Below are 13,866 nucleotides of genomic sequence, written 5' to 3'. Positions count from 1 at the left end.
TTAGAGTTTATATTGTTTCCTTTTACTATATAACAACAATGCAATTGAATTACATTTGGCATTAAACAATAACTTGACAGACATGAATATACAGAGCACACGGAAAGCACCCAGACTCCCCGCCCGCACGCCGCCACGCCACAGCCTCACTCCAAGACGGACCACATAAAAAACAACCTAATCCATTTTAGAACAAGGCTCCAATGCAACAAAATGCAGAACGCACCGCGCCCACAACAATAGAAAAGGAAACAAACTTTTCATTTTTCACCCACAACCCCCCACTTCCCCTATAACAACTATTACAACAAAAGGAAAAGAGTTTAAAACATTTAAATAATAATAATAAAATAAATCCCTACCCCTACCAGTCATCTATGTATGTCTGTAGTCCATCAGGTCATTACATATTGTTTTCACTTTCTATCTCTGATAGAAAATGTCCCCAGATGTCAGAAAAAGAAGCGAGTTTACCATTCATTTTATAAATCAATCTTTCATATGAAGCTGTTTCTGCCAAGGCCACATACCATTTACCATGTTTCCGTATTGACTGACCTTCATGTCTGAAAAGTAATGATAGACTGTTGTTTCTCTTTGCTTATTTCAGCTGTTCTTGCAGTAATATGGACTTGGTCTTTTACCAAATAGTGCTGTCTTCTGTTTCCCCCCTACCTTGTCACAACACAACTGATTGGCTCAAACGCATTAAGAAGGAAAGAAATTCCACAAATGAACTTTTAACAAGGCACACCTGATAATTGAAATGCACTACCTCATGAACCTGGTTGAGAGAATGCCAAGAGTGTGCAAAGCTGTCATCAAGGCAAAGGGGTGCTATTGGAATAATCTCAAATATAAAATATATTTTGATTTGTTTAACACTTTTTTGGTTACTACATGATTCCTTATGTGTTATTTAATAGTTTTGATGTCTTCACTACTATTCTATGTAGAAAAAAATAAAATAAAATAAGAAAAACCCTTGAATGAGTAGGTGTTCTAAAACTTTTGACAGGTAGTGTATGTCACTCAATTCAGTACTTCCTAGTTCCATGTATCAAACTGTTATTTCAGTTATATTTAAACTAGGAAAATCTAGGTCCTCCCGAGTGGTGCAGTGGTCTAAGGCACTGCATTGATCTCTAGCTGTGGTTCGAGTCCAGGCTTTGACTTAGCCGGCCGCGACCTGGAGAAGGGTGGGGGGATGCACAATTGGCTCCGGGTTAGGGTAGGGTTTGGCCGGCAGGGATGTCCTTGTCCCATTGTGCTCTAGTGGCGGGCCGGGCGCAATGCGCGCTGACTCGGTCGGCTCTCCCGAGTCCGTACTAGAGTTGCAGCGATGAGACAAGACTGTAACTACCAATTGGAAACCATGAAAACATTACTGGAAAATCTGAAGAGTCCCCTGCTAATTAAAAACCCAGAAGTTTAATAAATTGTGACAATAAAATAATAACAAAGGTTATAATACCAATATTAAAAACTCAATGCCCCCTTTTCAAAAAATATTTTCAGAATACTTTAAAATCTCAAAAACATCTGGGAAAAAATGTAATAATGGCAATAGGAAAAATAATAACTCCTGATCTACAGCAATTATTTAAGTGGATGACAGTTTTTTTTACTTAGGCTGCTTAATAAGTGACAACGAACAACAAATGTATAAAGATAACTTTATTCCATTACTCAACAATATGAAAGCAGATCTAATTAAATGGAACAATCTTCCCATACAGTTTACAGGTAGAATAAACCTCTTCAAAATGCCATGGCTCCCAAAGTTTTTGTATTTATTTTTGGTAATACCAATTACCGTGGCGAATACATATTTTTTTAACTATACTCGGTCATTACAGACTTTATGGGCAAATAAAATTCATAGAATAAAAAGGAACGTTTTACATCTTCCTAAGTCTGAGGGTGGTTTTAACCTTTCAGACATGGAATTGTATCGACTCGCTACCCAAGGCTTTTACTTGCGACATATAGTTAAATACACTAAAGGTGAATAATGGGTAAATATTGAAGATGCGCATGCTCATCCCCAAAATCTTTCTACATGTTTATTTTCAAAGGATAAAGATAAGAGCATTAACAACTTCATAGATAAGAACATTATAAAGATATGGAAGAAAATGTAACGTATTCTACAAGAACCAACATCACTCCCTAAAAACACAACCTTATGGAACAATCCTTGGATAGCTTTTCACAATTAACTGATAAATTGGTACACATGGAAAACTAAAGGCATAGAAACTGTAAATGACTTGGTAACAGGAAATAAATGACTTAAAAGTTACATACACTGCTCAAAAAAATAAAGGGAACACTTAAACAACACAATGTAACTCCAAGTCAATCACACTTCTGTGAAATCAAACTGTCCATTTAGGAAGCAACACTGATTGACAATACATTTCACATGCTGTTGTGCAAATGGAATAGACAAAAGGTGGAAATTATAGGCAATTAGCAAGACACCCCCAAAAAAGGAGTGATTCTGCAGGTGGTGACCACAGACCACTTCTCAGTTCCTATGCTTCCTGGCTGATGTTTTGGTCACTTTTGAATGCTGGCGGTGCTCTCACTCTAGTGGTAGCATGAGACGGAGTCTACAACCCACACAAGTGGCTCAGGTAGTGCAGTTCATCCAGGATGGCACATCAATGCGAGCTGTGGCAAAAAGGTTTGCTGTGTCTGTCAGCGTAGTGTCCAGAGCATGGAGGCGCTACCAGGAGACAGGCCAGTACATCAGGAGACGTGGAGGAGGCCGTAGGAGGGCAACAACCCAGCAGCAGGACCGCTACCTCCGCCTTTGTGCAAGGAGGTGCACTGCCAGAGCCCTGCAAAATGACCTCCAGCAGGCCACAAATGTGCATGTGTCAGCATATGGTCTCACAAGGGGTCTGAGGATCTCATCTGGGTACCTAATGGCAGTCAGGCTACCTCTGGCGAGCACATGGAGGGCTGTGCGGCCCCACAAAGAAATGCCACCCCACACCATGACTGACCCATCGCCAAACCGGTCATGCTGGAGGATGTTGCAGGCAGCAGAACGTTCTCCATAGCGTCTCCAGACTCTGTCACGTCTGTCACATGTGCTCATGTGCTCAGTGTGAACCTGCTTTCATCTGTGAAGAGCACAGGGCGCCAGTGGCGAATTTGCCAATCTTGGTGTTCTCTGGCAAATGCCAAACGTCCTGCACGGTGTTGGGCTGTAAGCACAACCCCCACCTGTGGACGTCGGGCCCTCATACCACCCTCATGGAGTCTGTTTATGACCGTTTGAGCAGACACATGCAGATTTGTGGCCTGCTGGAGGTCATTTTGCAGGGCGCTGGCAGTGCACCTCCTTGCACAAAGGCGGAGGTAGCGGTCCTGCTGCTGGGTTGTTGCCCTCCTACGGCCTCCTCCACGTCTCCTGATGTACTGGCCTGTCTCCTGGTAGCGCCTCCATGCTCTGGACACTACGCTGACAGACACAGCAAACCTTTTTGCCACAGCTCGCATTGATGTGCCATCCTGGATGAACTGCACTACCTGAGCCACTTGTGTGGGTTGTAGACTCCGTCTCATGCTACCACTAGAGTGAGAGCACCGCCAGCATTCAAAAGTGACCAAAACATCAGCCAGGAAGCATAGGAACTGAGAAGTGGTCTGTGGTCACCACCTGCAGAATCACTCCTTTTTTGGGGGTGTCTTGCTAATTGCCTATAATTTCCACCTTTTGTCTATTCCATTTGCACAACAGCATGTGAAATGTATTGTCAATCAGTGTTGCTTCCTAAGTGGACGGTTTGATTTCACAGAAGTGTGATTGACTTGGAGTTACATTGTGTTGTTTAAGTGTTCCCTTTATTTTTTTGAGCAGTGTATAAAAAAAATGCAATTTGAAATCGTTTGGACATCAGAGCAACCTTTTTTTTTTTTTTTTATTTATTCAGAAAATGATGTTCATATGATAGGAAAGATATACAAAAACTTGCAGAGAGCCTATCCAACTGACTATCTCTTAGAATAAAGATATAAGCTCTAGGAACCAAGACTTAAAAAGAATTGATGTTCACACAAGAAGGAGGGAAAGTTGGAGCATAGCTAACGAAATGATGCTTAATCCAGTACAAATTAACGTATAGATATTTTTGATACAAGAGACAGAATTCACAAATTCTTCAGCACAAGGGCAGAGTCATGTCTTAAGTGTAAAATTAATAATAACTCAATAATCCATGCTTTCTGGGAATGCTATAATGTCCAAAAGTTGTGGGCAGAGCAAGACAATTGGCTGTCAGAAGTATTACAATGTAAACTTACTTTTAATCCATCTGTCTGGACATTTCAAGACATGGCATATGTGAAGGTAGTGAGATACCCAATGGGCTGGAAGATTCTCTTCTCATCACTCATCTTGAAAATATGTATACTAAAAACTTGGAAATCAATCCGCCATCACTAACACAATGGAAACATCTAATGATGTATTATTGAAATGTTGAAATAGCATGGGCTACCGAGAAAAACAAATTGGTACAATTTAAGGCAGAGTAGCAAACAATAATGCAGGCACTAGGGATGGGGAGATGAGCATGCAGGTCTGGGCAGATGAGATGTAGCTGGTGTTCTAGGGATGGGGAGGTGAGCATGCAAGTCTGGGCAGATGAGATGTAGCTGGTGTTCTAGGGATGGGCATGTGAGCATGCAGGTCTGGGCAGATGAGATGTAGCTGTTGTTCTAGGGATGGGCATGTGAGCATGCAGGTCTGGGCATGTGAGATGTAGCTGTTGTTCTAGGGATGGGCATGTGAGCATGCAGGTCTGGGCAGATGAGATGTAGCTGGTGTTCTAGGGATGGGCATGTGAGCATGCAGGTCTGGGCAGATGAGATGTAGCTGGTGTTCTAGGGATGGGCATGTGAGCATGCAGGTCTGGGCAGATGAGATGTAGCTGGTGTTCTAGGGATGGGCATGTGAGCATGCAAGTCTGGGCAGATGAGATGTAGCTGGTGTTCTAGGGATGGGCATGTGAGCATGCAGGTCTGGGCAGATGAGATGTAGCTGTTGTTCTAGGGATGGGCATGTGAGCATGCAGGTCTGGGCATGTGAGATGTAGCTGTTGTTCTAGGGATGGGCATGTGAGCATGCAGGTCTGGGCAGATGAGATGTAGCTGTTGTTCTAGGGATGGGCATGTGAGCATGCAGGTCTGAGCAGAGGAGATGTAGCTGTTGTTCTAGGGATGGAGGTGTGAGCATGCAGGTCTGAGCAGATGAGATGTAGCTGTTGTTCTAGGGATGGGCATGTGAGCATGCAGGTCTGGTAGAGGAGATGTAGCTGTTGTTCTAGGGATGGAGGTGTGAGCATGCAGGTCTGAGCAGATGAGATGTAGCTGTTGTTCTAGGGATGGGCATGTGAGCATGCAGGTCTGGGCAGATGAGATGTAGCTGTTGTTCTAGGGATGGGCATGTGAGCATGCAGGTCTGAGCAGAGGAGATGTAGCTGTTGTTCTAGGGATGGGCATGTGAGCATGCAGGTCTGAGCAGATGAGATATAGCTGTTGTTCTAGGGATGGGCATGTGAGCATGCAGGTCTGGCAGAGGAGATGTAGCTGGTGTTCTAGGGATGGGCATGTGAGCATGCAGGTCTGAGCAGATGAGATGTAGCTGTTGTTCTAGGGATGGGCATGTGAGCATGCAGGTCTGGCAGAGGAGATGTAGCTGGTGTTCTAGGGATGGGCATGTGAGCATGCAGGTCTGGTAGAGGAGATGTAGCTGTTGTTCTAGGGATGGGCATGTGAGCATGCAGGTCTGAGCAGATGAGATGTAGCTGGTGTTCTAGGGATGGGCATGTGAGCATGCAGGTCTGGGCAGGTGAGATGTAGTTGTTGTTTGTGTGCGTCTGTAAATGGTTGTTCATATGTATACGTTTGTATTTGTTGTGGGAATAAAATCTATTTTTTAATCATATTTAATAAAAAATATTATACAAAAAATAGTTCAGAATTGTTCCTGTAATTCACCTGCTTAGGAGGTTAGGAAGACCTCAAAGAGGCTGGCGACTGAGTGCATACGGTAAAAGATTCCGAAAGGAAGTCCGATATTCACAACAGCCGCCCACATGGTGAACTCGTAAAACTCTGCTCCAATCGTGTTGTCAAACTGAGGGCGGGCGCCAAACGCCGGCATGATCCAGAGCTGTCAATGGAAACAGAGTAAAGATATTCAGTCCAATCTTTCACCTTAAACATACAAGTTACCATCATACTCTACTATGATGTATTGTACTGCACAAATAACCAGTAACCCTGTTTGGCTCATGAGCAAGTTATGAAAACATATATTTGTTTTACTTTAAATGATGATTCAGCAGTTTCATCTTATTTTCGACGTACCTAGGGTGTTGAAGTTTTATCCAAATGTTTCTCCCCAATTTCGTGGTATCCAATTGGCAGTTCCAGTCTTGTCCCATCGCTGCAACTCCCGTGCGGACTCGGGAGAGGCGAAGAACGAGAGCCGTACTGTCACGACTCCTACCGAAGGTGGCTCCCCTTCCTGTTCGGGTGGCGCTCGGCGGTCGTTGTCACCGGCCTACTAGCTGCTACTGACTTTTTCCTCGCCCTCCTTATTTGTTTAGTGGTTACACCTGTTTGTGGTTAGGGTGATTAGTGGGGCTTTATTACCCAGCAGCCCTGCCTGCTGGGTGTGCGGGATTGTTTTGTGTACAGGTTGTACATGCTTGTGTGTCACGGATAGTGTACGTTGTCTTTTGGATTATTTTGTTCTCGTTAATGTGTTGGAGCATTTACTTGGAGTGGCGTCGTGTTCACCTATGTGTGATTAAATTAGTACGCTACTCTGAACTCTCTGTCTCCTGCGTCTGCCTCCTTCCTCCACTACACCCCGGGCATTACACGTACGTCCTCCAAAACACAACCCAGCCAAGCAACACTGCCTCTTGACACAACGCCCGCTTAACCCGGAAGCCAGCCGCACCAATGTGTCGGAGGAAACACCGTACACCTGGCGACCGTGTCAGCGTGCACTGCACCCAGCCCGCCACAGGAGTCGCTAGTGCGCGATGGGACAAGAGCTCCCTGCCGGCCAAACCCAGACAACGCTGGGCCAATTGTGCGCAGCCCTATTAGTCTCCTGGTCGCGGCCAGCTGCCACAGAGCCTGGACACAAACCAGGATCTCTAGTAGCACAGCTAGCACTGTGATGCAGTGACTTAGATCACTGCGCCCCTCAGGAGGCCCTAGTTTATCCAAACTTAATAAAAACTGTTTTGGATGAAAGGACAACATCCTAGGTTAACAAGCCCTTTAAAAGAGCCATTTTGAAAAGGACATTGGTGGGTACTCAGTAGGCTACTCACAAGGATGTTGCAGAGCAGCAGAAATGCACAGATCTCCTTCAGGGCCCTCCTCTTCCATGTCAGCCTATGGCGTTGAGGCAGGGGGGAACCAGAAGGAGCAGAAGGAGCAACATGCATACTGTGAACTGTGAGGGCCGGGGACATCTTGGTCTCCATGAATGTCCCTGGGAAGTTGTGTATGTCTCTATGGGCTTGGGCTTGAAGGACGTATGGGTTTGTGAATACAGAGGCCTGGTGCATGTCTTCGTGGAAGGGCTCGCGATGCAGGCCCTCGATGATGAAGATGTTCTGCAGGCAGAGCTGGATCACAGTGAGCAGGGAGACAGCCAGGTTGAGAGCGTTGAGGTGGCCCTCGGCCCCCGTTGCCACCACAGCCACGATGGTGAAATAACAGATGGTGAACTGTCCGATTGAGGCGCCGATCAGCAAGCCTACATCCAGGCTCCGTGTGGGGTTCTTCCCCGACACGTGGTCCCTCTGGTCCAGCCGGTAGATGGCGCAACCAGCCACGGTCGAGACGGACATGAGCGTCACAGCCACCGTGTTCATCACGTAGTGTATCATCAGCACCATGTCACGTTTCTCCGGGTCCCCCTTCTCCACGTCCACCTCGTAGAAGATGAAGGTTCCCAGGCCCGCCCCCAGCATGACCAGCCCGACCGCAGGCCCCACCAGCACGTCCTTCAAGCGGAAATGGAGCGAGTGGTGGTTGTGCTCGTCTATCAAGCGGCCCACGTTCTTCCACATGACGTAGGCCATGGCCGAGGCAAACAGGCTGTACTCGATGTTGAAGGGGTACAGGTAGTAATAGGCCTTCTCTAAGACGGCACAGGCAGAGTGGCTGCAGTTACAGCTGCTGTATCCGCCAGAGGCTGAAATTAAATGAAAGATGAGCTTTATTGTTTGACTTGTGAGGTGATGTTTTATTATGTTGGTTTGTTTGTTTTGTTCTTACAGTATTTCATGGTTGGGGGCAATTCTATTTCAATTCAGTAAATTCAGAAAGTAAACTGTACATTTCTATGTATTTTATTTTTGTGAACCTTCATTTAAACAAGGAATTCCCATTTCACTTTACATACTGAATTGAAATGGAATTGAACCCAACCCTGCAGTATTTTCATTCGATTTTCTAGAGAGAAGATTCAACAACACAATATTCTCCACCTCTGATGTCATAGGAATGTGTGCTGTTGCCGTCCTCTGGTGGAACAACAGTCTGGTGTAGGGACTCCTCTGTGACTGCTGCCATCCACAACATCAGATTGGTAGACAGAGTCAACATCAGCCCACAGCTTCAAGAGGGAAACACAGGAGTTCAGAACAGAATAGAATACTTTCTATTTTTATATCCTACTTAATTCTGTAAGAATAGAATATAACAGAATATAATAGAATAGACTTTATGCTTTCCAAGGGGAATGTTAAATGTTCAACCATCAATTTACATAATTAAATCGTAATAAATTCAGTTATACAGTAGCAGTTAGTGACACTCACCGAGTTATGTTCCGTTGTAGCTGTACACAGTCTTTAGCATGGAGCCAGAGGAAGTATGTCTGAAAAAGATACAATGATCACCTATACTTGCATTTTTCTCACCAGCCAAATCCCTCAGTGGTTTCCTTAATGTCATATCACCTAATGGAAGCTCCATTTGAGATGTCTGAACTTGTGTTCTTACCTGGACAAGTATGAACACAGCTTGTAGGACAGGGAACACTATCTTCACAGCAGAGTCACAGTGCAGGTAGCCTACGTAGTTGGCAATCTTAAACACGTCCATAATCAGACTGCATAAGCCAAACAGCACCAGTCCACCTAGAGAGAAAAACACAATGAAATCCAATTAGAAATAATCACACTCATTCAATCACTCACACTCATTCAATAATCACACTCATTAAAGACAATGGGTGAATGTAAAACTTTGTCTAGTTATAGTAAATTATATCCTACTGGAATAGAACTCTTCCCCAATCAAAAGAGAGATGATTTATGTCCATGACTTTAACAGAAAGACATATTATTAAATGGATACTCCGGCATTTTGGCAATGAGGCCCTTTATCTACTTCAATCAATCAATCACATGTATTTATAAAGCCCTCTTTACATCAGCAGATATCACAAAGTGCTGAACAGAAAACCAGTCTAAAACCCCAAACAGCAAGTAATGCAGATGTAGAAGCACGGTGGCTAGGAAAACTCCCTAGAAAGGCAGGAACCTAGGAAGAAATCTGGAGTGGAACCAGGCTCTGAGGGGTGGCCAGTCCTCTTCTGGCTGTGCTGGGTGGAGATTATAAGAGTACATGGCCATGAAAGCAGCAGGCCAGGGCCAACTACTTCCCCGGAGTCAGATGAACTCTTGGATACCATGTCCAGTGATTTTAACAGAAAGAGAGATTATTAATTTCCAGTGATTTTCAGGGAAAAAACTAAAACTGTGAAAATTTAGCAGCTGTAGAACCAGAAGATCAGAAAAACATGTGTCTTCTCTTACCCCTGAGCCACACAGGCCCGGCATGGCTATCCTTGTAGAGCACGGCGTGATCTTCCCTGGATGTGTAGATGGTGTAGTACAGCATCCAGGCAGTGGTGAGGATGAGGAGGACGATGAGGAAGATCTGCAGATTGATGGTGTTGATCTTGACGTTGTTGAAGACACTGCCACTGACCAGAGCAATACCTAGGATCAGGACGTTGACCGTGATGATGCTAGAGAGTAGCCAGCTACGGTTACGGCCCCTCTCCCTCACCGTGCCCCTGCTGGTCGAGAGGACGTCGCTCCCCCTCCTCATACTCCCCGCCTGGACTCCCAAGTGGATGGAACACCGGGTGGAGGGGAGGGTGGGCGGGGGGGATATGTAGCCCTCCTCAACCGCCATCTCAGCTTCAGATGTCATCTTGCTGGATTCACATGAAAAGAAGCCAAAGGTCAAGTGAATGATGTTTCTCATTCTGTAAAGAGCTAGTCCACAGTTTGTTTGTGGTTTATTACAATCCAAGCTCGCTCTGTTCAAAATGTCATATCCTATCCAAAAGATAGAAGATCAAATGAGTTCAGAAAGTATGTCTGTACTGATCAGAGTTGTGTGAACACCTAACCGTCCACTCAAAGGCTCTGCCTGTATAAGGAGGTCCCTCCTTCCCGTAACCCAGCTTCTAACCTCATTTCATCATCAATGTCAACCCCATCAGTGATATGACATTGTTTATCATCAGAAGCAGTGCCCGCCCATCATGCTCCTGCTGTAACGATAGACCACGAGGGATACGAACGATAGACCACAATGGGGGGTAATTTCCAATTACACATTAACACAGGAACCAGCATCACCCTTCCTGTCCTGGAGTGGTTTAACAGAGCTGGAATGTCGGCTTCATTATATGATGGGGCCATAAAGGCCGCTAGGGACAATAGCTCATCTGTTCACCCCCTTTCTTTACGACTTTGAATGGCCCTGAGGTTGACAGGAAATCTAAGACAGACACCTTAGGCAAATCAGCTGACCACCTTGATTATCCCTATAAATTACATAACTTGTTTAGAGACGTCAGATCAAGTTTTTGCGAGGCACGGCCACACCCGTTAAATGAATGATCCTGAGTGGTGCAGTGGTCTAAAGCACTGCATCTCAGTGCAAGAGGTGTAACTACAGTCCCTGGTTTGAATCCAGGCTGTCACATCCTTCTGTGATTGGGAGTCCCATAGGGTGGCGCACAATTGGCCCAGTGTCGTCCAGGTTTGGCCGGGATAGGCCGTCATCGTAAATAAGACTTGGTTGTTAACTGACTTGCCTAGTTAAATAAAACAAACAAATAAAAAGTGGGCAGTTCAGTCATCTGCTGTCACGTTCTGACCTTAGTTCCTTTTTTATGTCTTTATTTTGGTTTGGTCAGGGCGTGAGTTGGGGTGGCCATTCTATGTTGTTTTTCTATGTTTTCCATTTCTATGTGTTTGGCCTGGTATGGTTCCCAATCAGAGGTAGCTGTTTATCGTTGTCTCTGATTGAGAACCATACTTAGGTAGCCTGTTCCCACCTGGGTGGTGTGGGTAGTTAATTTCTGTTTAGTGTGTGTTGCACCTGATGGAGCTGTTTCGGTTGTCTCTTTGTTGTTTTTGCATTTTAGTGTTCAGTTTGGAATAAACATGACGAACACGTACTACGCTGCGCTTTGGTCTTCACCTTCTTCCACCAACGGCCGTGACATCTGCACCCAATACAGCTAGCCTTCAACATGTTCTCATAGCCTACATATTCTTACCTCCTTGTTGATTGATATCCATTGAATTGTGTCTATTTTCTGTTTTAGAAAGATTTGCACACATATGAAAAGATAGATGGTATCATCTTAAAATGAATGAAGTGGTGAATAAAGAGCTCAGCCATGTGCTCCTTGTCAGTAACAACCACATCATCAACATTTAGGTCAGGTTCCTGCAAGAACCCTCACCAACTAAGGAGGTTCCTCGATGAACCCCACCTCCTATAGGGTTCTTCAAAGAACTTTGAGGATCTTAGAAGAACCCTTGTTGAACCCATCATTTTTAGAGTATACTTATAAATTGTTTACTGTTGCTTATTCATGAAAGTTACTATAACATGTTGCAGAGACATCAAAATTACACTTTTAGACAGCAGCCTAAAATATTATTGGATGGCATTGCTATTTAACATGAATTGTATTTCATGTTTGTATTTGTATTTCATGTTGTGAAATTGCACTCTTCCAACGAGACCTTACTGCTGGGTTCTTTGTAAAGTGGCAATGTGACAAGGTACTGTATCTCTTCAGGAACTTGAAAAGGACACTATTGTCTGTTCCAGACTGAAAGAAACAAATATCCAAACTGACTTTATGTTACTGTGTAAAAGTCAACGGCTATATCTTACATGTACATGTTATATTTGTCTGCATATTATTCTGCAATCAGCATTGTCCACTGGAAATACTGTGCTTGATGTCTAAAGTAGTATTTTTTTCTTGAATTATACTGTATAATACTATATTATAAATGTTTCATAAAGCAAACCGGTAAAGCCGTTTAATTCCTTTATTTCAGTACAGTCATACTGCATTTGAAAGGACCAGAAGAATCATTTTCTGATCCAGAGCGTAGTTGTACTTTCTTTTCTCTGTTCTTCATTTGGACCATAGATGGCAGTGCTGTCTAACCATCTGCCCCAATCATGTTCCTTAAACGTGCATCCTCCTTTACCTTATTTCACCTGGATTTAACCAGGTAGGCCAGTTGAGAACACCTGTATTTAACCAGGTAGGCCAGTTGAGAACACCTGTATTTAACCAGGTAGGCCAGTTGAGAACACCTGTATTTAACCAGGTAGGCCAGTTGAGAACACCTGTATTTAACCAGGTAGGCCAGTTGAGAACAAGTTCTCATTTACAACTGCGACCTGGCCAAGATAAAGCAAAGCAGTGTGACACAAACAACAGCACAGAGTTACACATGGAATTAACAAGCGTACAGTCAATAACACAATAGAGGAAAAAGAAAGTCGATATACAGTGTGTGCAAATGGCGTGAGGAGGTAAGGCAATAAATAGGCCGTAGTAGCGAAGTAATTACAATTTAGCAGATTAACACTGGAGTGATAGACGTGCAGATGATGATGTGCAAGTATGATGAGCAAGTCCTCCCTTCCTTGAAGTAATCACTGACGAAACATGACTGGAAAGGTGAAAAACATGGGAATCAACTCAATTGTTGCTGTTAATAATAGCACATAGATATTTCACTATTTCACAGAGCCTTACGGGTGGCTTCTGAAATAAAGATGGAGCTGTTGCTGCTGTTTAGCGAACTCCGACCCAACTCTGCTATTTTGTGTTTCTTTTGGCATTTATCTTAATTTATTTTCACAAAATGTATACACTATCATTTGTTATAACCGACAAGAACTTCTGAACATCAGATCTGTAGTTACTTACCTCAATTCTGGCTTCAACTTTAACTTCGACTTCGACTCATCTGCCCTGGGCTCTTTCTGTAATTCCAACCCAAAATAAACACCAGCGCAATAGAGGCAGGAGAGGGGGATTCCTGACGAGATCAAGGTGAAGGTAAAACCGGCCACCTCCTCCCTCCATTTTATTGCCCAATGTACAGTCACTTGATAATAAGATGTATGACCTCTATACGTGGATTTGCTACCAACGGGACTTTCGTAACTGAAATATGCAATGCTTTTCTGAAACATGGCTTTCGGAAAAGATACCTGCCATGGCTATCCAACTCGATGGATTATCCATTCAACGAGCTTATAAGACAGTAGAGTCAGGGAATCGAGAGGGGGAGGAGTTTGCCTCTTCATCAACAACAAATGATGTGCTGACTCATGTGCAGGGGTAGTCTCGACTCATTTCTCACTTGTCTTGGAATACCTGATGGTCAAATGCCAACCCTTCCACCTCCTGAATGGGTTTTCAGCTGTTATCATGACTGTTGTAAACATTCCACCTCAGGATAG

The 13,866-nt window shown here is 44.2% G+C and overlaps 1 protein-coding gene across 1 annotated transcript; it reads right to left on the bottom strand.

The window, feature by feature from the left end:
- Window positions 1-6,022: 6,022 nt before the first annotated feature.
- LOC120044089 (proton channel OTOP2-like) lies at window positions 6,023-10,260 on the bottom strand. Its single transcript, XM_038988678.1, has 6 exons — window positions 9,876-10,260; window positions 9,058-9,194; window positions 8,874-8,932; window positions 8,541-8,668; window positions 7,374-8,245; window positions 6,023-6,193 (listed from the first exon to the last, which is right to left on the bottom strand). The coding sequence occupies exons 1-6, from the start codon at window positions 10,258-10,260 to the stop codon at window positions 6,023-6,025; spliced, it is 1,752 nt and encodes a 583-aa protein (XP_038844606.1).
- Window positions 10,261-13,866: the final 3,606 nt, after the last annotated feature.

Source organism: Salvelinus namaycush, chromosome 3 (genome assembly GCF_016432855.1).
Source record: "Salvelinus namaycush isolate Seneca chromosome 3, SaNama_1.0, whole genome shotgun sequence".
NCBI classification, from domain to species: domain Eukaryota; kingdom Metazoa; phylum Chordata; class Actinopteri; order Salmoniformes; family Salmonidae; genus Salvelinus; species Salvelinus namaycush.
This window is presented reverse-complemented; position numbering and strand designations above follow the sequence as displayed.

Excerpts from the sequence above, each read along its gene's own strand:
- LOC120044089 (XM_038988678.1), bottom strand. The coding sequence starts at position 10,260 with ATGGCGGTTGAGGAGGGCTACATATCCCCCCCGCCCACCCTCCCCTCC. Across the intron at positions 8,669-8,873 it reads CTACAACGGAACATAACTCG|CTGTGGGCTGATGTTGACTC; the intron begins GTGAGTGTCACT and ends TCCCTCTTGAAG. Across the intron at positions 6,194-7,373 it reads TGCTGCTCTGCAACATCCTT|CTCTGGATCATGCCGGCGTT; the intron begins GTGAGTAGCCTA and ends TTCCATTGACAG.